This window comes from Trichogramma pretiosum, unplaced genomic scaffold (genome assembly GCF_000599845.2).
Source record: "Trichogramma pretiosum strain Unisexual culture from Peru unplaced genomic scaffold, Tpre_2.0 scaffold22, whole genome shotgun sequence".
NCBI lineage: Eukaryota > Metazoa > Arthropoda > Insecta > Hymenoptera > Trichogrammatidae > Trichogramma > Trichogramma pretiosum.
Window position 1 is genome coordinate 932,423 of NW_019640932.1, and position 23,802 is coordinate 956,224.

At 40.2% G+C, this 23,802-nt stretch overlaps 1 protein-coding gene across 1 annotated transcript; it reads left to right on the forward strand.

Moving 5' to 3' along the window:
- Positions 1 to 13,018: 13,018 nt before the first annotated feature.
- Positions 13,019 to 23,205, forward strand: LOC106648874. The gene is made up of 10 exons (XM_023457737.1): positions 13,019 to 13,416; positions 14,804 to 15,085; positions 15,149 to 15,168; positions 15,220 to 15,891; positions 17,546 to 18,137; positions 18,221 to 18,660; positions 18,752 to 18,932; positions 19,009 to 19,238; positions 22,796 to 22,956; positions 23,036 to 23,205. The coding sequence occupies exons 1-9, from the start codon at positions 13,399 to 13,401 to the stop codon at positions 22,938 to 22,940; spliced, it is 2,580 nt and encodes an 859-aa protein (XP_023313505.1). The 5' UTR covers positions 13,019 to 13,398; the 3' UTR covers positions 22,941 to 22,956; positions 23,036 to 23,205.
- The last annotated feature ends 597 nt before the right edge of the window (positions 23,206 to 23,802 follow it).

The window sequence follows — 23,802 nt, forward strand, 5'->3', positions numbered from 1 at the left end:
TACGGCAGATCTCGTGCTACCGTGGAATCCGTGGAGTCAGAAATAGAAGGACAAAAATAAAACGATACATCTCACTTTTCATGCTGCACAGTCGCTGATCGCCATTAGATTTTGTATGTGTCCGTGGACGAGTAACGAGACTTGTAGCTGAAACGGACCTACCCTATCTAACGAGCATGACGAAAGCATTAGCCAAGAAAAAGCTCGGCTCTTTCTCGCGCGCGCGCGCATACTTGCGCGTTCGCACTCGTCATCTCTCGCGTTCACGCTTTTTTGAACAATTGCCCTTTCCCCTAGCTGACACCCACCCATTCAACACTTTTACTGCGCTAAAAGATAGCAACACCAGTAGCTGTAAAGGAAATTCGCTCAGGTGCTCTGGCGGACGCAGCACTTGGTGCGGCACTTCTCGCTCCTCCTCGCAGGTGTGATCGTTTTTGCGCCACGGCAGGTCTCTGTCTTTCCTCGCCGTCGTACCGAATGGACAAAAATACGCATTCCACCAACAGCAGCGATGGCTAAGTCTTCCGGATTAATACTGCTGTTCGCGATCGGTTTTTTTGCGCTTCTCGTGACAGCTGGAACACCGATTGCCGCCGCGCAGCTAACCAAGAGCGACGAAAACGTGACTAAGTTTGCACTGCAGGATGAAGATATCTTAGACCCAACGGCTACCGGAGATCTCGAAATGATGCAGGACGCGGAGGATGCCGCGTCTTCCACGGAAACAACGCTGACCAGCACAATGTGAGCAAATTTTCTTACCCCAACTCAAGTGCGCACTGTTATGTAATCAATTGCATATTCTTTTTTCTCCAAGCTACCTCTCAAAGCTATTGAGTGACTAGATATGTTTTTTTTGTATAGTAAATCGATGCAATTTCTCGAAAAATCAAATAAGACAGCTGCAAATAAGACGAAAACGATTCAATACGGTCTGAACGACGAGCAACCATTTGATCAGCAGAAACAGGGAGCTCAAGCCCTTTTGAACGTGGATTCAAAAAGTATAAATTGGTCAGATACTGACCGTTTCATGGGACCCTTTAGAAGTGTTGGCTCTTTGACCGTGAGTGATCGATCATTTTTAAATTATTAATCGTTTATTTTTTCATAATCGAATTTTTTCTGCCAAGATTGAAAAAGGTCAAGAAGATACCGATCCAATTTTATCAAACTCAACTCAACCGCTGATTCGTTCGTCTCAGCAAGCGATCCCTTTTCTACCATCCACGCCCCAAGATAATTTTGTAAGATTTATTAAAGAAAAAGAAGAGGCATTAGACGCTCAAAATTATCAAATAAACAAGCCCAATAGTAGTCCGTGGATCGGTACCACTAATTTTCCAGGGGCTACGGAACCGTATCAAAGACAAGGAAAACCAAACTCAGAACGTAGCAGCGGACACATTTCCATGTACGAGGAAAATGAAGAAAATTCTCGATTAGTACCTCATGCGATGAATCCAGTCGATGATAATTTTTATCAAGTTAATCATCACCAAAATGAAAATTTTGAGAAACCAACAAAATTTCACGCAGTCGGTTACGTCATGCCACTTCAAAATTCGCAAAATCAACAAGCAGCCCCTGATGTACGCGTCCAACAATCACAAATGCCTCAAGCTGCCATCCAACAGCAAAAGCAGTACAATACGATTCCACAGGTGAGTTTCAATTAATTACTTCACGCTCGTTTCAAAAAATTCCTACGTTGAGTTTAATTTTATCGTAATGTAAAGCAGCACGAAAATTTATATGCGCATTACCAACCAAATCAATTCGACCCTATGATGCTACACGACAGAATGTTGTACTCCAAACCCGAAACAATAATCAACGTTCATCCGATTTCTTACCAAGCCTCGTCGATTGATTTACCGTCGAAACCCAAAGCCATCATGTTTTTTACGTCTCACGATATGAGACCTTTGAGAAATTACCATCAAAATTATAACCAGCATCCACTCTTCGATCAAGCCGCTGCTGGAGTAGCGAATATCGAACATCACATACCGTATATCGCTGGAAACCCTATATACATCGAACCTCAGCAGAAAAGGTTAGTCGGAATAACCATGTTTACACGCTACCGCTCGTTAATTAACAAAATTATCTTATCATGCTGATATGAATCGTTTTTAATTCAGGGACATTTATGATGCTGTTAATTTTTAATAGTTTGTCGTGCTTTAATTTCACTTTTTAATTGCAGCCTTTCTCCTTGGAAGAAAATACTTCATATAATAGGTGCATTTTTACCATTAGGTCTACTTTTTGCCCTCTTATCGCCGAAAATGCCACCTCCTAGCCAAAACAAGTACGTATATTAATGTTTTGTATTTCATTATGTATAAGACGAACAAAACTTTCATTCGTTAATTTTCACAAGTCTGTGGTCAAATTATAAATAATAAATACATTGGTACAGGGAGTTGATTCATCAAGAAAAATGATGAATTCACTCTTGATAATTGAGTACTCGAATTATCGTACACCGATCTCTCATGATCAATGATTTTTGTAATAAAAAAAAATTACTGCCTGCTGGTAAAATAGGTTTCTAGCTCTTTTATACCCTGAGGAGAGAATGTGAAAGTACTTTGATAACCGAGTAAACTTTGGCGCGGAAAAAATTGAACGTTCGTTGTTGAAGTTTTAATAGTCACACAAATCTGATATAGTTTCACTGACATACAAGATTTAGTTAAAATTAGTTTAGAAGTTAGTTATTTCAAGTCTATAAATTGTTTTAATCTATTTATTATTGAAAGAATAACAATATATTTTTCTGCAGCGATGCAAACATCATATTATCCAAATTTCGAGGTAACGATCCGTCAATTGAACATAAAAATAACAATTATGTTTTGGATGCGGTTACTGGCTGTGAGGAACATTCAATTTGTCGACTTATAGCCACTGTCGATTCATCTCGGGCGGCATTTTTACGTCAATTATTAGAACACGTCACTGAAAAGTAAGTCCACTAAACCAACAGAATCATAATTTTTTAATGCAAAAATACCCGCATAAAAATATCGAGGAAAATTTTTGAGGAAAAAAAAGTATGGAGGTATTTATCTTGAATAAGCTTGATTATTTAGATCGGTACATATAAATCTTTGTTGTCTTGCATAACTATTATGATAAAAATAAAAATATCACAATTATTTCATAATCAAGTAAAAACAAAATAAACTTCAGTCGTATAAATTAAAAACTCAGGTCATGTTTAACACGTTCATCACACATTACTACATGATTATGATTATCATTCATTCGTTAAGCGATTTCTCGCTCTTTAAGCAATGTGTTTAGTTATTAATTCAAATAATTACATATATTGTTTGCATTAATAGCAATTCAATGTTGAAAGTTAAAATGCCAAACTTCGTGTGTAGACTTTGAAGCAAAACGTTAATGGTACGATAATTTGCCAGAACTGATACTCAAAGTGCTGCATTTACAAATGCACTCATGAATATTTTCAGCAAGAAGTAGTACCATATATTAGTTTTGTGAAATGATGAGTTAAACGAGTAAAGAGTAGAAAATTTTAAGCTGCACGTCTTTCTCGCATTTCACGCGAGCGTTCAAAAGCTCATCCGCGGCGCAAGCGTAAATTATTCAATATTTGTTGTGGCAGTTTAATTATTGTGTTTTCGATTTTGCAGGACGACCGAATCGGCCGTGAGAAAGAAAGAGCTGGACCGAATATTCGAAGCGGCGAAACTCGGCAACTGTGACATATTAACATGCAATTTCAACGATGACACTTAGCGGAGTCTACAAGACGGAATATCATTTTCTACTTTTAATAAGGCGATAACAGCATATCATATCTAATAACGACAAAATTATTCGAAAAAAAACATATTTTTTTAAACGATTTTAATTATGCAAAGAGCGATTCGTAGACAGATTGTACAATATTATACGCGCGAATGATTGTGTCTGCGGCGTAAACTTATCAATAAAACACGATTCCATGAAGGAGTTTGAGCATCAATATCACGAGATTCTTATCGATCGACTTTTTCTGCGAAATAGTCCAGAGCGCGACGTAGGTTATTGCTACTGGCGCGCGCCAGACTTAACGAGATCTCCTCCGTATAGCCGTTAAAGAGAATAAAAATCATAAAGACGACGACGGGAGCACACGAAGCTCATGTATATCTCAAGAGGGTTGACTGGAGCTGCAGCGCCTGTTAGAAAACACTTTCACGTGTGGCGGAGCAAGTCTCATAGATAGCTTCGGCTCGAAAACGCGAAAGTTATTTAGCCATGAAAAGTCTCGGTAGGTATGTACATGTGCACACACACACATACAGAGATCGCTTCTGTAGCTGGCTCGCGAGCGCATGGGAACCCGTTTTTGAGAATGAGATTCGCGACTATACTCGCGTGCGCTCGGCTCGCGGCTTTATAGCAGCCAGGCTCGGTTTCGTGTTCATTGACACGAGTGAAAGTAGTAGTGATCGGCGTCGTCGTGGTCGCTCGCGCTCCTGCCCGAGAGTCTCAAAGGCACTATCGTCTCTCTCTCTCTCTCTCTCTCTTTCTTTCTTTCTCCAAAGGAGAGCATTGCCGCATGTAGGTCAAATTGTATACGTATGAAACTGCGCTTAGTAGATGTATGTACGTGTCTTGTGGGCAAGCGCGAGGCAATGCATATATGCACGAGACCGCGCGCGCACACACACACACATGGGTCCCCGGTACTATATACACACTACTCACGATAAACGCGTTCGTATCCTGGTGACGTTTGATTGCCTCGCGCGCTACTGCTAACTCGCCATTATGTATACATGTATGCATGTTCGCTTACATACACGTATCGTGTGCGATGGATATAGATATAGGGTGTATATTATTTACGATTAGCGAAAACGCGCTGGACGAGCACGCCGCTAGGGCCCTGACTGTGAAAGCTCACCGCGCGATCTCGCTGCTGTCCATGCTGCTCACTGGTCTGGAATATTTAATATGTATTTTCATACTCCTCTTTCTGTCTCTCTATCTCTGTCGTGTGTGCGCGCGCGTGACAGCCTATTAGTGACAAAAAATCTGTTTTCATATGCCTTTTTAGATAAAAATGCAAATATTCGGGCCAAAACAACCGAAAAATCGCTCGACTTTCATTTTTGTCGTGAAATAATCGATTGTCATCGATCAACACCAAAAGATCTTATCGGCCGATGTAAACATACTTTGTGTATAAGTATGTAATCCGTATCTTCAGCTTTCTTCATTTTACACATAATTTTTGGACGTCATCGGGTAAGAGTTGCATGCGAATAATTATTTCACTCCTTTCCCATCTCATTGTTGCACCAATAAAATGGAAATTATTTACTTGTAAAGAATCGGTATGTATTTTAACGGAAATAACAATGACTGAAGAGGATCGCGTGTAAAAGTCAAAGTTGGAGTTTCACTTCGCTAGACAATTTAACTGAAACCCGAGGCATTCCTTTTGTTCTCCACTATTTGTATAATATTTTTCATGCATCCCTCGTTGGAAAGTAAAAGTTCTATTCCAACTTCAATTATCTCTCTCGTGGATCCATTTTTTATAAACTAATATATTAAGTACCGTCAATTTCTTCACTATATATTTAATAAAATTCGTTTGATAATGTAAAATCAATCATTCATTTTCCATGTATTTTAAATTTTTACCTATCTTGTATAAAAATTTTTCCAGCTAATACAAGGTAAAATTTCTAGATTTTTCCCGTCAACTTGGAGTTCAAATTTTTTTCATACGATATATCGTCCTCAAAATTATGGATTTCGTGACATCGAAACTATGGCATGATATTAGGATCGTGAGGCAGATAGTACATTATTTTTAACTTGTGAGGTCAAACGATTTGAGTCTGTCGATAAACATCGTGCATTAACATTATTGTAATAACAAATCGACTGGTACACTTTTCGTACAGCGACTAAAAATAAATGTGAAAGTTGGCATTAATAAAAATAGTTTTGCACTCCTGCACTACCTAAATTCGAGCTAAATATGGTGAAAATGATAAAAATTATGTCAGCGTCGTGAAAATCGTAATGAACCAAAAGCGCACGCCACTTCCCGCCAATAATACTTAATTAAATGCTATTTTAACCCGGTAAAAAAAGTGCTCCACAGGCAAAGTGGACATTTCATGAGTTTTGCAGGTGAAAACCTGCGAGAGGTGTTTTACAACGATTCGTATACCAGGAAAGAGTCATTAAACGATCTGCCATTGTCATAAAACGATCGGCGAGCGGCACACTGAATTGGCGCTGCTGCTGCTGCTGCTGCTGCAACGAGCGCGAGTAAAACTGACCTCGCTGTTCCGTGGTGCATTGGAAAGTAAAATAACTCGTCACCATTTCTGATTTCGCTCGTAGAACTATATACAATACGTATTGCGTATTACACATTATATAGTGCAGCTCGTCCAACTTTTATGCTACTGCCCCTCATTGTTTTGCAGTAGGAAATGAAATTTCGGATCGAGAAAGTCACTTTTGACCGTGTTTATATTATTTTATATTTTTTATAAATAATATATACATCGCAGCCGATGTGTAATATACATTTCGCTTCGAGCGCGCGGCTTACTTTTGTCAAGTTTCGCGATGATGATCTACAATTGCCCAAGTTTGATGACTTTTCTATTTATCTGCTCGGGTCTCGCACGGACAGGCGGAAGGATGTGGATGTTGAAGTATCCAGCGGCGTTGGTGTATGCGGGCGCGATGCTTTGGCTCTTTTTAGAAAGCGCGAGCTCAAAGTTTTCTTGATCGCCTTTGTCTACATACACAATAAGTCGGTCTTCCGAAACTATAAAATCATCATTTAGCACTTTTTTAGCGCGAACAAATCTGCCAGTCAATTAAGCCAATTGCGGAGTTGCCTACGAGTCGCGATCGAAGACATCGAAACGATCCTTCTGAATCGCGCAGGCGTTTTGGTATTTGCTACGCGCGCGCGCACCATACGTTTTTTACGGATTCGAGTTTCGAACTGCACAAAGGAGTGCCATCGCGTTGCAGCTCAGCGAAGGAATTTTATGATGCAGACATTTGCGTAAATAATTTATTTAATTCCAAGCGGATTCCGATGCGCGCGCACACCTTTGTTTTACCCAATGTATAAACAAAGCCTCGGAGCTTTGGCCTGACTCGGAATAGATTACATACATTTTGGCAGAAGAGAAAGCTTCGCTTATTTGCTAATAGTTTTCAAGTACTTTTCCGGGTATTTAGCTTCTTTGATCTGTACAGCGAATCCGAAAAATTATTCGACTGAGTCAAATGGGCACCTATACAGGTCTTATTCGTAATTCCGTGTAGCGACGCGCGTCACCCACGATTTGACATGACTTAATTCTCGAGCGTTGCACGCGCACAAGCGTCATAAATGCATCATGTCGGATGAGGGCAAAGCGATAATGGTATTATAAAGGTTTTGTCAGCAAGTAGACCTTGCTATGCCAGCTCGTCGTGACCAATTTATTTTTACAACCAATAATTGGACTGTAGGGTTTTTCATGGCTCACCGATACTATCTCTCTTTCTCTTCGGGTAACTCGTCTTCGACGAATTTAACTGTGTTTAACGACCAATTGATAGACCACATCATCTATATAATCGACATTCCCTTTCGAGTGGCTAATTAGCTCTGGCGTTTTTGCTGACTAATTAAATCGAATTTCCTTCCGAGTCATGTGGGACTCTCGAGCGGGCGCTAGCATAAATCAGCAGCTCGGAATATGGTTAGCTCACCCACTCGCCACCCAAACAACAGTCGTACTCGTCATTTTTCAATTGAGATTCGTATCTCGAAAATTGGCACTCTTTTCATGTACGAGAATGAAAGTAGAGTTGGGATAATATCTTGTTTTTTTCTCTTTAAAATGCTCTACATTTCAGTGAAAAATCTACATGCAGTTTTTTTTGTTCGGTAAATATATCGTAATTGTATACTTTACCATATGCACGTGCATGCGATTTAATAGCATGGAAGTCATCGTAAGTATAGTTGTTTTGCTTGTGCATAGATCCGCGTACACAATAGTCGATATTAAATTAAATGTATTTGGAAAAGAAAACAGTGTTAACTAAGGGAAAACATTTATACTTTTAAATTTTCATGATTTAAGTATCGAGAAATAGAAAAATTAATTGCACAATAAAGCTGAAGTTCAAACAGGTGTATAAATATTGAATTATATTTAGAGTTTTATTGTCTTACTACTTGACTGTGTAATGAAAAATGTATCAAACGAGAAGCACCGGAAGAATCGGTAACTTTAAGTGTACTCGAGCGTAGACGTAAGTCCATTACAGCATATTACAAAGCGAAAGAAAGATCGCCGATTTTTTTTTCCATAACAAAACCATCGTCGAGAAAGCATGAAGCCTCAAATATGCCCTTAGATCTCTAGAAAAGCGGAAAAACCAGTTCACCGGCAGTGTAATGGCGAACATATCTAGAAGCGCGTGCGTTTATATGCGCTCGCGATATTAGTAGTAGAACATCGTGGCTTACACCGGTGCGTGTACGCGAGGAGAGGGGTTACAAGAATGCGTATTATGAAACGGCCGAGAAGTTTCACTCCTGGTACATTTTATGCAGATATTAGCTTTATTGGAAAAAGTATTGATAAACGTTAAAATAAAAAGAGAAAGAAGGCTAATACAGCGATCGTACGAGTTTCACTCTGGAATGGCATTCATCGGCGATTCGTTTTCATTCGAGAATTTACAAGCCAATCTAGCTCGCCCAACGATATGTCACAAGGTGTGAAATTTTTCGAATAAATTATCTCATTATTCAAATTACGCGTAGGTGCACGGACCCACGTAACTCTGAATCGACCGCTGTAATGAATTGATATTATCAGGCAGATGATTCAATTTTTTTCATAAGATCATTAATTCGAAAATCAACAATACAAGATTATATACGTTTAAATAATTGGCAGGAATGAAATGTCGATGCTCGGCCAGAAAGCGATGGATCGTGAGGCAGGCAGGTAGGCAGGCCCGCACTCGCTAAGCTAAAAAATTAATTGCTTCATTTCTCGGATTCTCGCTCATACACCATATGATTCGCGATTTTACAAATTCGAAGAGCGCCGTTCATTCTCGAATCATCGCAGCGTAATCATTCACGATCGTCGCATGCAATGCCATCAGTTTTACGCGCACATTACACGAATTGAATGAAGAGGGAGGGACGGAGCGAAAAAAAACAAGGCCCAGGGAAAAAAAGGTATAAGGAGCACCGCAGGCTCAGTGAAATTTTTCGTCGGCTGTCGCTCTGTGATCTACACAAGAGAGTTGAAGTTCATGGACCAATCGAGTGAAAGTCAAGTCCGCGCGCGCATGGGCCCGATAAAAGGGTTTTTTTTCGTCAACTGCACACAGGGCACAAGTCGGTAAGTATGGGATATGCACGCCGACTTTTTTCTCTTTTCGGCACGAGCGAAAGTGTAATGGGTCATATACGATGATGAAGATGACTGTATACATGTGCCCGGAATCGAGAGGAAGGATATGGCCGAGCATAATATTGTATTAAAGCGACTGGCAAGCATGCGCTCGCTTCTTCTTTTTTTGGAGATTTGAATCTCCTCGATGAGCCGAGCATGGATGGATGGCTACGTATACGTATGCATATAAAAGTATCTTTCTGCATGTGCATACGAAAGTGGCTTTGAGCGCACGTTATCACGGCGCGGAGGCCCCGACTTCGCTCCTCGTGAGAACTCGTTCTCTTAGCCGACGTTTTATTTTACATATATAGCCGACTTTTTGATGCCTCTCTGCACGATTTTCGGCCTGCCGCGCGTATTTAACAAAGATGCCAGATAAGCCGCGTGCAAATATGAATACAGTTCGCGTCGTGCCGCGCGTGAATCATCCAGCGACGATCCAATTTACAGCTTTCGTTATTTCGCGATGCGTAAAGCCAAATTCCTTTGGGACTTTTGACCGCGTTCGCGACGCGAAAACAGAAAAGCAGGCATTTGTCGAGCGACACTCACCTGTGAAAACAGATGCGGTAGAAAAACTGAAATGTAGCGCCAATATTTAAATTAAAGGAAAAAAACTTGGTAAATATAAATTTTACATGATAATGGCACGTACGCGGCTGCTTATCGTGTATTGGTGTCATGCGCAGCAGAAATAACGTCCTACTATTTCTTATTATTTATTGAGATATTTTTAACTCTTCAGCCACATGCATTGTAATAATGCAAAAAACAGACCTAAGATATTTTTTCTGTTACTCAAAAACTAATTTTTTATCAGTAACTTGAATTGTCTTGAATTAATTAATGATAATGTTTTTAATACAACAAAAGCTGTGCTTTGTTTATCATAAGAAACATAAACCAGGTGAGAAGTTTAAAAATTATTCTTGACCTTTTCGATCTTATCGCAGTGCAGAGTGATTATTAAAAAACTATTCATTTTTATAATATTATCCTTTATGGTATCAAAATATTCGATTTTTTCGTCAAAATCGATTTTTGTTATTTAAGATATTCAACAGTTAATTCTGAAAATTGCGAGATACTTCATTTACGAAATTTCGAAACAATAATGTGGTACAGCTGTTTAATTATGATGATAATGATGAAAGTTCAAATCGCTAGAGTGAAATAAAACTATTTTTCACCATCGGAAACATTTGCGAACATTTGACTCGTATACAATAAGACAATGATAAGTCTTTTACGCATGTAAAAAACAGGTGATTGATAGTTGGAAAAACCCGTGAGCAGAAGGCGAAGATTAAATAATCTTAAAATTGATGTCGATTTTTTTCTGTAGATAACAAGCAAACTGCACTCGTAGTTTTTTTTTTAGAAATTTAGAGTTGACCTTGATTTCAAGATCATGTATAGCAGGAATCTTTTGTTTTATACACGTACGAGTCATAAGATGCAGCACCATACACGACACATATGAAAGACGTGTCGAATTAGGATTACCTGTAGTTTGCATGATGAACTCTGATGCATATATACGTATACTATATACGTACGCATGCATCAGGTACACTCATACTGTGCACTTTCCATTCTGAACCAGATCCACTCTCTCTCTCTCTCTCTCTCTCTCTTTCGCCCTATTGTACGTGTTTATATATGTGTGCATGTGTGCGTCTGCTTCGATGTGCTTAAAGTAAGTTGAACGATGTTTTTAAATGCTCGCTTGTCTTTCCGCAATCGAGACGTTTCACAAAACAAGTGCACATAAACTGACTGGCTTACTTACGAGCGAAACAAATACTTTTTCTCTTACGGAGCAAAATGCAGTTAATTAACATTTTTCGACCTATACAGACGATAAGAATTTATAAATTAATTAACCACGAGCAATAGGTCATATTAAAGTGAACATTGTTTCACAAATGATGGTACAAATTTTCATGATTGATATTGCAAATACAATATTTTTTTTTCTTCAGCGGACTAAGAATAATGAAAAATTTAAATGATTAGAAAAAGAAGTGTATAAATATTGGAACTCTTTTTACGCGTAAAACGCAGCAATTTCTGCGTCCATTGTGTTTGAAAATCGTAAACTTGAAAGACACTAAGAAATTCCGCAGAAAGTGGAAGTGAAATATGACTCTTTATTATAGCTTTGTGGTAGATCCCCATGCATCGCTTAGCAATAAAAGTTGTGCATAATTGTAGCATAAATTTCAAAACACTACGGTTGATATCAATCTCTTTAAATTCTGTAGGCTTTAAGATTTAACTCTGATAAGAAATTATGCAAAGTCTACAACATTTTTAGCAGGTGTTAATCATTTATTTACCTTTTCAGGAATACTCGAAAATTGTATTGTATTAATAATCGTCGTGGTTGAAAAGCAATCATTTTTAATGATTCCAGTACACACAAGTCTGTTTATTTAACTTTAAATCGGGCACGTGCTATGAACTGTCATGTTACTTACAGACACCATTATTCGCATAGTTGAAAGATAGCAAGGAATAAAAGTCGAAAGTAAAAGTTGAAAAAAGGAAGTTGTGAATTTACCTTTTCGTGCGTATTGCGCATAAGATTTTTAAATACCCGCGCTGTGTTACCCGGCCTAGGAGAATCGTAATTAGAAAGTTTTGGAAAATTATTTTTTTTATTTTGTTCGAGTACTCGAAAAGAAAACACTTTTATGCTTTGTATTCGGTCAGTAATCTTGCACGATGATGTAATTGTCTCCAGCGCGATGTCGAAGTGTTTGTGTTTCGCCTCTCGGCCTTTCTTCGCGGACGATTGTGACAGCGTGAAAATCAATTAAAGCTCAATATCGTTTGAATAGAACAATGCAATAGCGAAGCTGTGTAAAGTTCAACAGCACCAAGCGCGCGTTTGTCTCTTTTCAGAAGTCAAGTTGTCATTGTACATCGATGTGGCATCGCACACAATACGTCCTAGTATACCGCTTGGTCTCATGGCTACTAGGGGTTTTAAGTGTGTACATATCTTTTGCCCTGTTGACTGTCGCTGTCTCATAGTCCTCGGAGCGCATCTCGCGCTTGTCCATTTACGCGTCCCGAAAGTCCCCGTTGGCAATGCGTATAGGTGCGCACATATACGCACCTTATTATAAAGCGAGAGAGAGAGAAGCGCATCTCCCACGGTCTTGTCTCTCTCTCTCTCGGCGTTCGGTAGGTCGGTATCGTCGCGGCTGCTGCTTCTCGCGCGCGCGGTTACGTCGAGACAATATGCCATGGGGACCATTTCCATATACACACAGACGCACACGTACTCGCACATTGGCTGGCACATTGCAATTCACACATACGATCCGAGGCAGAGGTATACACATAAGCGAGTGTGTGTCAGCCCGTTCGCTTCTGCTGCTGCTGCTGCCGCTGCCTGAGACTCTCGGCCGCGCTCAAAGGCAAGTAGGTCGGCGCCTCGGCGTATAATACGCGCGCAGAGTTCGAGGCTGCTGGGAGCACCATGCGCCAGTCAGTCTCGCCGAGCTGTTCCGGCAGTCAACAGGTGCTTGCGAATATAAGCGCGCGCGCGAATCGGCTTATTAATCGGTATCAGTCGGGGGCCCCGATACAACGTGTGACAGAGACGCGCCGAACCCCTTCCTTCTCTCCCCCCGGCCGCGTCCCCTCCTCGGCCGAAAAAAGAGAACCGCCAACTGCTGCGCCTCTTGCCCGCCGTGAGGCACGTGGGGTTATAACATGTTGGTCCGATAGTATCCGCCAGCGAAAAGGTTGACGATTTTTTCCTCGAGCCATCAGTTCAGCTCGGTTCATCGTTTGACACAGTTCGGGTGTACATTACGTACTTTTATATAATAAGCATCTAGTTTTTAGTTAAGAGACAATACATACGGACGGATTGCAACGAAGAGCGATGGTGAACTCGCAGCAGGTAAAAATAATAACACGCAGTGTGCCCGAAAAATCGGATTTGTTTTACGTGTTGGTTTGTTTGTTTGTTTATTGACGTTGAAAGGTGATTTTTTGCTATGATTTGCAATTTATATCGCGTGTGCCCGATGGACGAAAGTTGTGTTGCTGCGCCGTGGCACGCGCGTGTCCAGTTCCGGCCTCGAGGTTTCGGAAGTGCAATGCTATAGTAATAGATAGTAGTAGCAGTACTATATACGTATATACGAGCTGCTGTATAACAGCTGCAGGAGAAACGACGCTTGAACTAGATATCAGCCTTAATTGCTAAGTCGCTCGCGCGAGTTAGCCTTTTGCTTCGCTGCTTCTCCGATCCCATAGACATACACCACTGACGCACATTATGTTTTCTGTCTATGCACTGCACTCCAACATATAGATGTGTGCACGTGTGTGTGTGCACACGCAGTATGTACCAACTGGCTTTCTGGAGCGTAAAGCTCGCGCTTTATTATACACACACGCACTCACACACATCGCGAGCTGGACTTTCGCGCGAAATTCGAGACTCGAGACTCTGCTGCTACTATGCTTGTGCGTGTGCGAATGCACGCGTCCATATGTGCGATACCGATATTTACACAAACTCGGCATTTTTTGTCTTCGCTCGGCGCTAATGATATTTTACGCTTGTTGCCGTTGTTTTATGCTTCAAAGACGTGAAGAATGAATTTTTCCGCATAGATGAAATGGTGCTGTGAGAACGTTTATTATGTTTATTTTTTCGGAGAACTCGCTGCAACATTGTTTCAATTAATTTTATGACCAATTATTATGTTAAATAATTTTAACTTAACAAACAATATAGTGTATGAAATAGTTCACTTTTATAAGATGTATACTCATTATTATTATTAATTCAGTATAAATTCAATATAATTTTAAAACAATTGACTTTATAAAAGTTTTCGTTCGGACACGCTTAAAAGCTTTCGAGTCTTTCATAAAGTTATGTTGCAAACAAAATGAACTCAGCGTTACAATAAATCGTAAAAAATTGTCATTGTGAACTTATAATTGCAATAGTTTATTTTATTTCGAATGTAAAAGTGAATGACCTACTACTTTCCTCTTGCTGCTAAATCAAAAGACGCGGATATCGATAATATCATTTAATTATGAAACAGCGTGTAAAATCCTGTAAAGTATACATCTTCAGGATATTAAAGTTAGGTAATGCGCGATTCATAGAAAGTGAAACGTTTCACTTGAATGTTCAAACGGGCCAAAAAAAATCGACTTGTGATGAATCATTTTCGCTTACGGAATCGTTGCTCACAAATATATAATAATTAAGTTAATGTTCCGGTCAATTTGATTTGATTATCTAATAATGGGAATTTCGACAGGTTCTGCTGGCGCTCGTGCTGCTGGCGGTTGCGGCTTCGTCGACGCCAACGCCGGCCAGCAACATGCCCAGGCCCAGCTATGCGCGCACGATGCTCAAAGTGTCGCGAAGTCTTCCCGGCGAAACCGAGGAGGTCAAGGTGCGCACCAGCGAGGGCAATCTGGCGACCCTGATCGTGAAGCGTCGCGAGAAGACGATCGCAGGAAACGAATTATCCGCCAGATCGATCAAGGAGACGACGACTTCAACGGAAAGACCGACATCGGAGGCATCTTCTCCCAAGGTGGAAGCCTCGTCGACGACAACGCCAACGACGACGACGTCGAGCCCGTGGTTCGTAGCCGAGACGTCGACACCGGCTCCGACGTCAGCGACGCCGACCACTCGTGCCGATGCAACGACTGCGTCGGCCATTAGGGCTGCTCCAACATCGACGACGATCGGATACCACAGTGTAGATGTCGACCCGTGGTCGAGTCAAATCAAAACTTGGACCCGAGTGTCGAGCGAGAAATCGGCACCGGTGGAAGAGCCACGCAACTGGGTGCCCGTGAATCGTGGATGGCAGCCCGTGGAGCAGCAGCAGCAGCCCAACGGCGAGGACGAGGCTCGAAAATCCTTCGCTACTTGGCTGGTGGCCGACGACACCGGCAGCGCCCGGAGCTTTCAACTCGTACCCAGCGACGACGGCTCCACGGAAAAAGTCGTGCGCTACGCTTTCCTCCCGTACGAGCCGAAAACGCGCACCAACGTCGGAGCGAATCTGCTGAAGAACCGGGACGCGAAAAACGTCCCGCCAGAGGTTGTCGTGCGCTCCGAGATCAACATCAAGCCGCAGCCCGGCCAGCCCGGACAGCAGCCCCAAACCGAAGCCAAGAGACTGCCACCGATTTTGAACGCCGACGGCTCGATCACGATACACGGCAGACGGGTGCCGGACGATCCCATCGATAAGATTCAAGTGTGGAGAAACGCCCGAGTCATAAACAATCAATTGGTTACCGATCCCAACGTACCGAGCCCGACGGTCCCCACGACGAGCAACACGGGAGCCGAGTTCGAGCGATTTTTCGAAAACATTAATCGACGGTGAGTTTGAGTAATATTTTTATACGCTCGTTTGCCGATGCCACTCACAAAGTAATAAATCGTACGAAAAAATTCGCTGCCCAGGCAACGTCGAAAAATTGCTTCGATCGCCCAAACGCACCGCGCGAGTACGTATACCGTATAATATATCGTGCTCATAAATTTTCGCGTACTTAGCGCACTCGAGCGCACGAGCGAAATGATATACAATCGAGCGCAGTTCACGTGCGCGTATCACATATGCATTCGATGCATCGCCTTGGCGTTGCGTGCGGTTATATAGCGCAGCAGAGGAGTAGTCAGCCGTGGTGGCACGCAAAGATCCGAATAATAATCAGTTGACCTTCTTCGTGCGCTCTTATCTGTATGCGTGTGTGTATAACACACATCGGATGTATAGACGCGCGTGCGCGTGGTCAATCGGCGAGAAAGTGAGAACTATTGCTGTTCTCTCATCTGTAATTTGTGTCGTCTCTCTCTCTCTCACTCTTTCCGTTTCGCGGTGCTGCTCAAATGCGCTCGCGGCAATTTTATTTTGAATTATAGATAATATATACATTTGGCTTGATTAAACATTTAGGTGACATTGATTTTTGTACACGATGCGGTTGTAGATTTGATTTTATAGTTTTTTGCATCTTTCATTGACGCGCGCCAGATGAAATAAAAATTACTCGTTTACATGGAAAGCACTGGTAACTTAGAAATGTAGTTGATAATCAACTCTTTGAAAATTACCCGTAGAAAAATTGAACTAGTTTACTCAATTAAAAAAAAGTATTCAGTAATGTATAACCAGTGAGCGAGATGTCATTGACGAAAAGGATCTGTCAACTTGAAATACAAATTCTTTTTAGTGTGATGTTTACAGTGCAAACGATATCAGACACTTTAAAAGTAAATACTACGCGTAATGGCGAATATAAATACGAGTTGTTGTATCAAAACAAATATTTAGTAAACACACGTCTGAATAGTGTGTGCCGACCGTGGGAGTAGAAACTCGTAAAAAGCAAAAATATGCGCGCCAATGTTGACGCAAAAACGCTTGCATAAAATCAATCGAGCTTATAAACTAAGTAAATTTAAAGCGCACACCGATCGAATCCTTCTGCGCAGAGAAAGTGATATGCTAAAAATTTGGTTGACAGAAAGCCGATCATTATTAGCTGGGCACGAGAAAGTCATATATGTAAGCGAAGAGAAACATGCTATACAATTTGCATTTTAATAGATGATAGTTAAACTCACCGGTGAAAAAAAAACCATACGCTATTATCGCGCGATGCTCTGCGGCTATATTTTATCGCGTACGTCTCAATACGAGACTCGGCTACTCGTGGGTATCTGGAAACTTCCGTTCAATTTATGCATTTCGTTGACATTTTATTTGATAGACTAAATCGAAGAGATGGATAGCGGCAAAGAACGTCTATTTAAGATTTTGAACGCGCATAGTCTTTTCTATACGAAACAATTACTTAGTTATGCTTATCAGGCGCACATTTATTATCCTTTCATCTATATTTTATTCTTAGGTACGTTATAATTCATCCTGAATGAAAAGCTAAAACGTTTATTATAATTTCGTTCTAACAGTAATTTTAGTGCAACTACATTATTAGCATAATCCATGAAATATTCAATCCAATAGGTACATAAAAACGCCACAGGACGACAAGAACAAAGCATACCGTAACGAAGTTTTGGCCGCGGAGATCTACGATACTGCTGAAAACACGTATCGACCGAGCATACGCAAACGCATGCTTCAGCCCGAAATTCCCGGAGCCGTCTATCCGAACTCTCGCCTGTATTTGCCCCAAGACAAAGGCATGTCGCAGACGATCAAGCACGGCACCCGAGCGCCCGTCTTGCAATACGCCCATCCCGAGCTCGGCGTTCAGCCCGCCAAAGCCTTGAAAAACGAGCAGCAGCAACAGCAGAGGCAATCCGACGAGGCGACGGAAAGTCCCCGGCAGCAGTACCATCAGTATCAGCGCGAGCAGCAGCAGCAGCAGCAGCAGCAGCAGCAACAACAATATCAACAGCAACCGCAACAGCATCAATATGGCGAGTACAGACAGAAGAAGAAGTACGTTATCAACGAGAAAAATTTAGTCGACCCGCATCAGTACAAGCCTTACTACCCGCAGCAGTTCTACGGGATCAGGAGGCCGGAGCCGCCGTTTTGGATCAAGATGACGGAAAATATCAAGAGCGGATTTCACGACGGTGTTGCCAAGGTTTGAACTGTTTCTCTATTACAGAGGCCGAATACTTTCGGAATCAATTGAATAACAAATAATCGTCCTTCGCGTGACTTTAGGTATCCGAATTCACGAAACCGGTATTCGATCCACTTGTGGAAGCCACGAGAAAAATCTCAGAAAATTTGGGTCTCTCGCGATCGCAAGATCACGCGCAAGACAAAATCGGCACGGTCGCGTCCAGCGGATCGGTACTGATTCCCGCCCTGGGTCTGGTCGCGTCGGGAGCTGCGCTCGGCATCGGCGCCGTAGCCGTGGGACGATATCTCGACGTCGACGTGCTGAAACGCTCGAACGACGGCACTCTGGAGCTCAACGAGGACAACTTGCGAGCTCTCGGCTACATCTCCGAGTTGCCGGAAAACCACAACAACAACGGTGACGCCGAGAAGCAGAGCATCGGACAGGGTGTTTACGTTTTGATGCCCGACAGTGCCGAGGGAAGCGTGGCGGTGGCGAGGAAAAAGAGAAGCGTACAAAACGATCTTACTTCAGAGAGGTAAGAAAAGTTATCAACGAATCAGCGCCAGCTGTTTGTTATCATACATTTAAATTTGCTAGTGGCGAATAACGCGTTTTATTTGATTTAGACATATTCCGCGCAAAGGGTCAGACTCGATTGAAGAGATAGTAGAGATCGACGTGCCTTCGAAATCGATCATCGGCGCAACGATCGACCAGAGCAACGATATCAAAGAAGAATTGACAACAAACCAGGCATTCGAATCTCCGGCTAGTAGTCAAAAAGTAGTTCAGCTAAGCGCGGACAATGTTAGTTTTTGCCGCTAATACATGCATATAGCGTTACGGTCGCGAAAAAATGCTCACACGATACTTTTACTTGTAGCAAGGTAATGCGGAACACTTGAGAAAGAGGCGCAGCATCGACGATGGAGAATCCAACGACGAGCTTCAACATCTCGGCGATGATCAAGCACCGCTAAGTACAGAACAAAAAACTGGAGATGACTGGTCGAACACAGCGTGCGCGAAGCGTAATTTTTGCAAAGCTATGCTAGAACGTGGCTACGATTCCCATGCATTCATGGACAAAAAAATGAACGAAATGCTGCGAATGTGAGTAATCAATTTTTATTTATTTATTTTTCTCGATACTTTTCTTTTTAATTGCGTCAAAAAACTCTTGGTGCAAGGATGACACAAGTGCACCTTTTTCTGGGTTTCCACGTTGTTACCGTACACTTGATTACTCATTTTGTTTTTCTTTAATGCACATTTTACGGGTCACTCCAAAGACTCATAAAGCGAAAGTCTTGAGAATTTCGGAAGAATGTTTCCTCATTGGTGTAAAAGTTGACATAAGTTTCAAACAAGATTGGCTTTGATCGTTTTATAGTAAGCTGTTGAATCGCATGAATACGATCGTCGTATGAAAAATACAGCTCCATCGAGCAAAATAATTTTTTTTCTTCATAAAAATCTGACCAGCGTCTGTAAAAATCACGCGTAAGCCGATTAAAGTGAAAATTGATACATCGAGCTAATTCAAGACGAACTGATATTAATGCAGAGCAATGCAGACATTAGTTATAGACGTTATCGTTCAAACGGTCTCGTCGATGGCAAAAATTTACATTGCATACGAGTGAAATTCATTTTCTTCTTCTTTCTGCATTGACTTAGCATACGAGTCACTGAGATATATTTCTGAAAGATTGCAGATCAACGATATGGAAGAAAGAATGCGCTCAGATAACTTTCATATCTCTGTCTATCTCGTGGTATAGGCAGTATGCACGTATACAGGCTACATGGTAGCTAGCGCTAATGTTAAAAAAATACGCGCTTTCGCCAGTTCTATCATTGGCTCTTACCTCTTAGGAATTAGCACAGTTTTCACTTGCGCATGGGCTATTGCAAATCACGTGCACACGTTCGAACGCGCGGAGCCCGCAATCTTCCAACCCTCCGCCAATGCTCGTAAATAATTTCTTCTTTCGACAATTGAAATTTCTTTTTTTGCCACACGACGACGGGGTGCCGCAAAATAATTGCGAGCCTCGGTCCTGCGCGACATGTCAGTGAGTCAGCTTTCGATTTTTTCCCTGAACTTCTCTACGTGTGTATCGCGTATGTTGCAATAACTCGCGGTATAAGTGAAATATAAGAATTGGTTGTATACATGTACGTGACGAGGGCTCATAAAGTTCCTTTTGTTAACGAGCGTTACCACGGGTCTATCCATTTCGAGGAGTTCATACGTCAAGTGTAATTAGTATACGCGCTATTCAAGGATCGAGAGAGAGGCTTTCGAAAATGACTCGGAAGAAAACCTCATAACACCTTCGTCGCTTTCTTTGATATTCATATGATTATTAACTCGCGGTTATGCAATTTCACAATAAATCTTTTTAAGGTGGGTGACTGCATTAATAATGAGCACTCACATTTCATACAAGATTAGCAAAATTGATACACTCCGTGAGCTCGTGTGAAAGTGAAATCAGCTTGCAAACTTCTAAGTGGCTTATTCATTTGCATTTCGCACGCACATGCCTCATATACATTTAATTGCCATCACTCCGAGATCATACCGAAAATTTAAATCGAAACCCTTTCTCAAATGATGTGTGTCGATATCTAACGTAAATTAATAAAGCACCACTCCTCATTACCTCGATATGAAATTTAGCCGGACATAGGTCAGCGCAAACAATCACATAGATATACGGGCATTAGTAGAAGAGAAACTACACTCGAGCGCCGGCAATAGTAATCTGCCAATTTCTAGCGAAAATATATCCTTTGAAACTTTCTTCTACCGGGATGTACCAAAATTGTAAATAATTCAAGAAGAAGCAACAAGTATGAAGAAAAACAATCAAACGCATGAAAATGTCCACAATAGAGCCGTGAGTCATTGCAATCATCTGCACATGTCATGTAAGAAACATGAGCTTTCACATCCGCGTAGAGAACAATTTTACGTCTCTATACGTATATACGTGAGTCAAGTCAAAATTCATCGGCGCGTTGAATAATTCAAGTTCGATTACTGGCCGATCAGTGACGAAAATCCAACTTCTCTTTTCTGATCATTGTGTATTATATATTAAAAAAATAATAACGCGGATCGGTTAAACTCGCGTGTGCGCGAAAAGACGCAGGTGAGATCTTCTTGGGAGGTAAAAAATTCCGTGCGTAAAGAGGATGAAAGTTTACCATTAACATACGAATTTTTAATATTTGTAAAAAAATTTACACACGTACGATGTGGATCCTTGAAGCCTTGAATAAATAACCTGTCGTTACCTACTTTTCCCATTAACCCGTTAACGCCGAGATGGACAGAATTTTTTTCTCTATTTTAATATGCAATTAAATTATCTTATCGGAGCGAGAAAAATTTTTGAGTACTCATTTTCTATGTAAAATTTAATGTACTTTTTGAATATGGGTTTATAATTAACCTCTGATCAATATTAAAAAAGTTATAAACAATTTACTGCGAAAAAACACGATTTGGAATCTTGAAAAAAAACTTTGATTCAAATTTTTTTTATGAAAGAGACTTGAACTGTGGCCAATAATACCTAAAATTGTGGAATAATGACCTACAGTTTAAAGTACTGTAGGTGGAATTTGAATATTCAAAATGGTAGACTCCAAAAAATACACTTTTCCCAAGAAATTTACCAAAAAATGTTCCAAAAATGTACTTTTTTGTTCGAAAACGATCAACTTTAGAAAAAAAATTTATTGAATATGCAAATCCCACCTACAATACTTTAAACTGTAGGTCATTATTCCACAATTTTAGGTATTATTGGCCACAGTTCAAGTCTCTTTCATAAAAAAAATTTGAATCAAAGTTTTTTTTCAAGATTCCAAATCGTGTTTTTTCGCAGTAAATTGTTTATAACTTTTTTAATATTGAATCAGAGGTTAATTATAAACCCATATTCAAAAAGTACATTAAATTTTACATAGAAAATGAGTACTCAAAAATTTTTCTCGCTCCGATAAGATAATTTAATTGCATACTACAATAGAGAAAAAAATTCTGTCCGGCTCGGCGTTAACGGGTTAATAGAGCAATTGATAAATTAGTATAAAATCTTTAAATTGATCCCATCGAGTGTACTTGCGATCATTTGCATTACTCGAATCTACAATTATTAAATCATGTATGAATAAACATTTTTATGAAAAATATAACGATAATTTTTCTAAAATTTTATGAATTAAAAGATTCATAAAACAAAGGTTACCTTTTGAAAAAATATTTACTAGTAATTTGATGAAACTAGTTTAAACATTTTCATGTCTCTACTCGTTTCTGCTTCCCTCAGTGAAGTAAAATTTGATTACAGAAAAAGTACAATAGCGATTATTAACTGGTCTTTTTATGCATGAGTAACCGCATAAAAACGCGGTGAGACTATGAAAGATTAATATTTTCGGATAGTAATCGAATTTTATAAATTAAAGTAGGTTCTTTTAATGATCAAAATTTCCAATTATTCCCTATTTTATCTTTGAGTTTCGTATTATTATGAATCAATACTCACTTAAACATTCATCATAATGATATTGATGCAATTGAATTTACGTGCAATTATGGTATCGTAATAAGGAATATAATTTCTAAAAATTGCGTAATACCATTATAGGATTCAGCCAAGCTTAGCAGCCCAGGTGTCAGAACATTTTGACGACGTTATGGATGCCGTGAGGCGGCACGACTGCAGCCGTTTTTCCTGCTCCGTATCCAGACCCTATGGTGTCCATATGAGAGAAAATAATTTTTTATACTAATGAGCTAGTGGCAAAGGTAATAAAATATTTTTAATGATAAAGTGAAAAAAAATATCAATTCAAAGGCTAATATATCGATCGATCATATGTTTCAGGTCTTACATCACTCGCTCTTTTAAAGATCAAGACTGCTGGATTAAAAGTGGGCGCGACTTTTCATCGCCGAACTGTACATATTTAAGGAGCTTCCTCGGTCGCTCATTTGGCGAATGGCGAGCAACGCCACTTTTAAAATTAATTTTATTAACACTTTATAATTTTTAAATTGTCCGACGAACACGAAATGGTCGGGGAGTTAATTTTCACATCTAAAAACTAGATTTATTTTAAATATCATTGTTGTTGTGTATGTGTGAATATTTTGCATTTTTTTATAAATATTATTAAATACGTTTCGTTAAGAAAATGAAAAAACTATTTTATTTAATTTATAATTATCGCTTCATACTATGACATATACTATTATTACTCATACGTGTATATATTCGATTCATCAATCAGTAACTCGTTTATACGTTATAATGTTATCGAAAATAAAGATTCATAAACTGAAAATGCTAAACATTTATTTTTATCACACAATCAAGAGAAGACTTCTTTTTTTATCAATGAAAGACGATTGCACTAAATATTTCTTTGTGAACGAGGAGCCACATTGTGTTAAAGCACACTGAAAGACGGTAGCCCGTAATTAAACGACAGGTTTAAATTTTCAACAACGAGCTGCAGAAGTGGGGAAGAGCTTAAAAAAGCTGGGCACATCTTATATTGAACAACGTATAAGCGAAAGTACTTGACCGATTAAAGTAATTACAGGTCTTAGTCAACCTTAAATACGGTCGCTTTATAAAATATTAAAGAT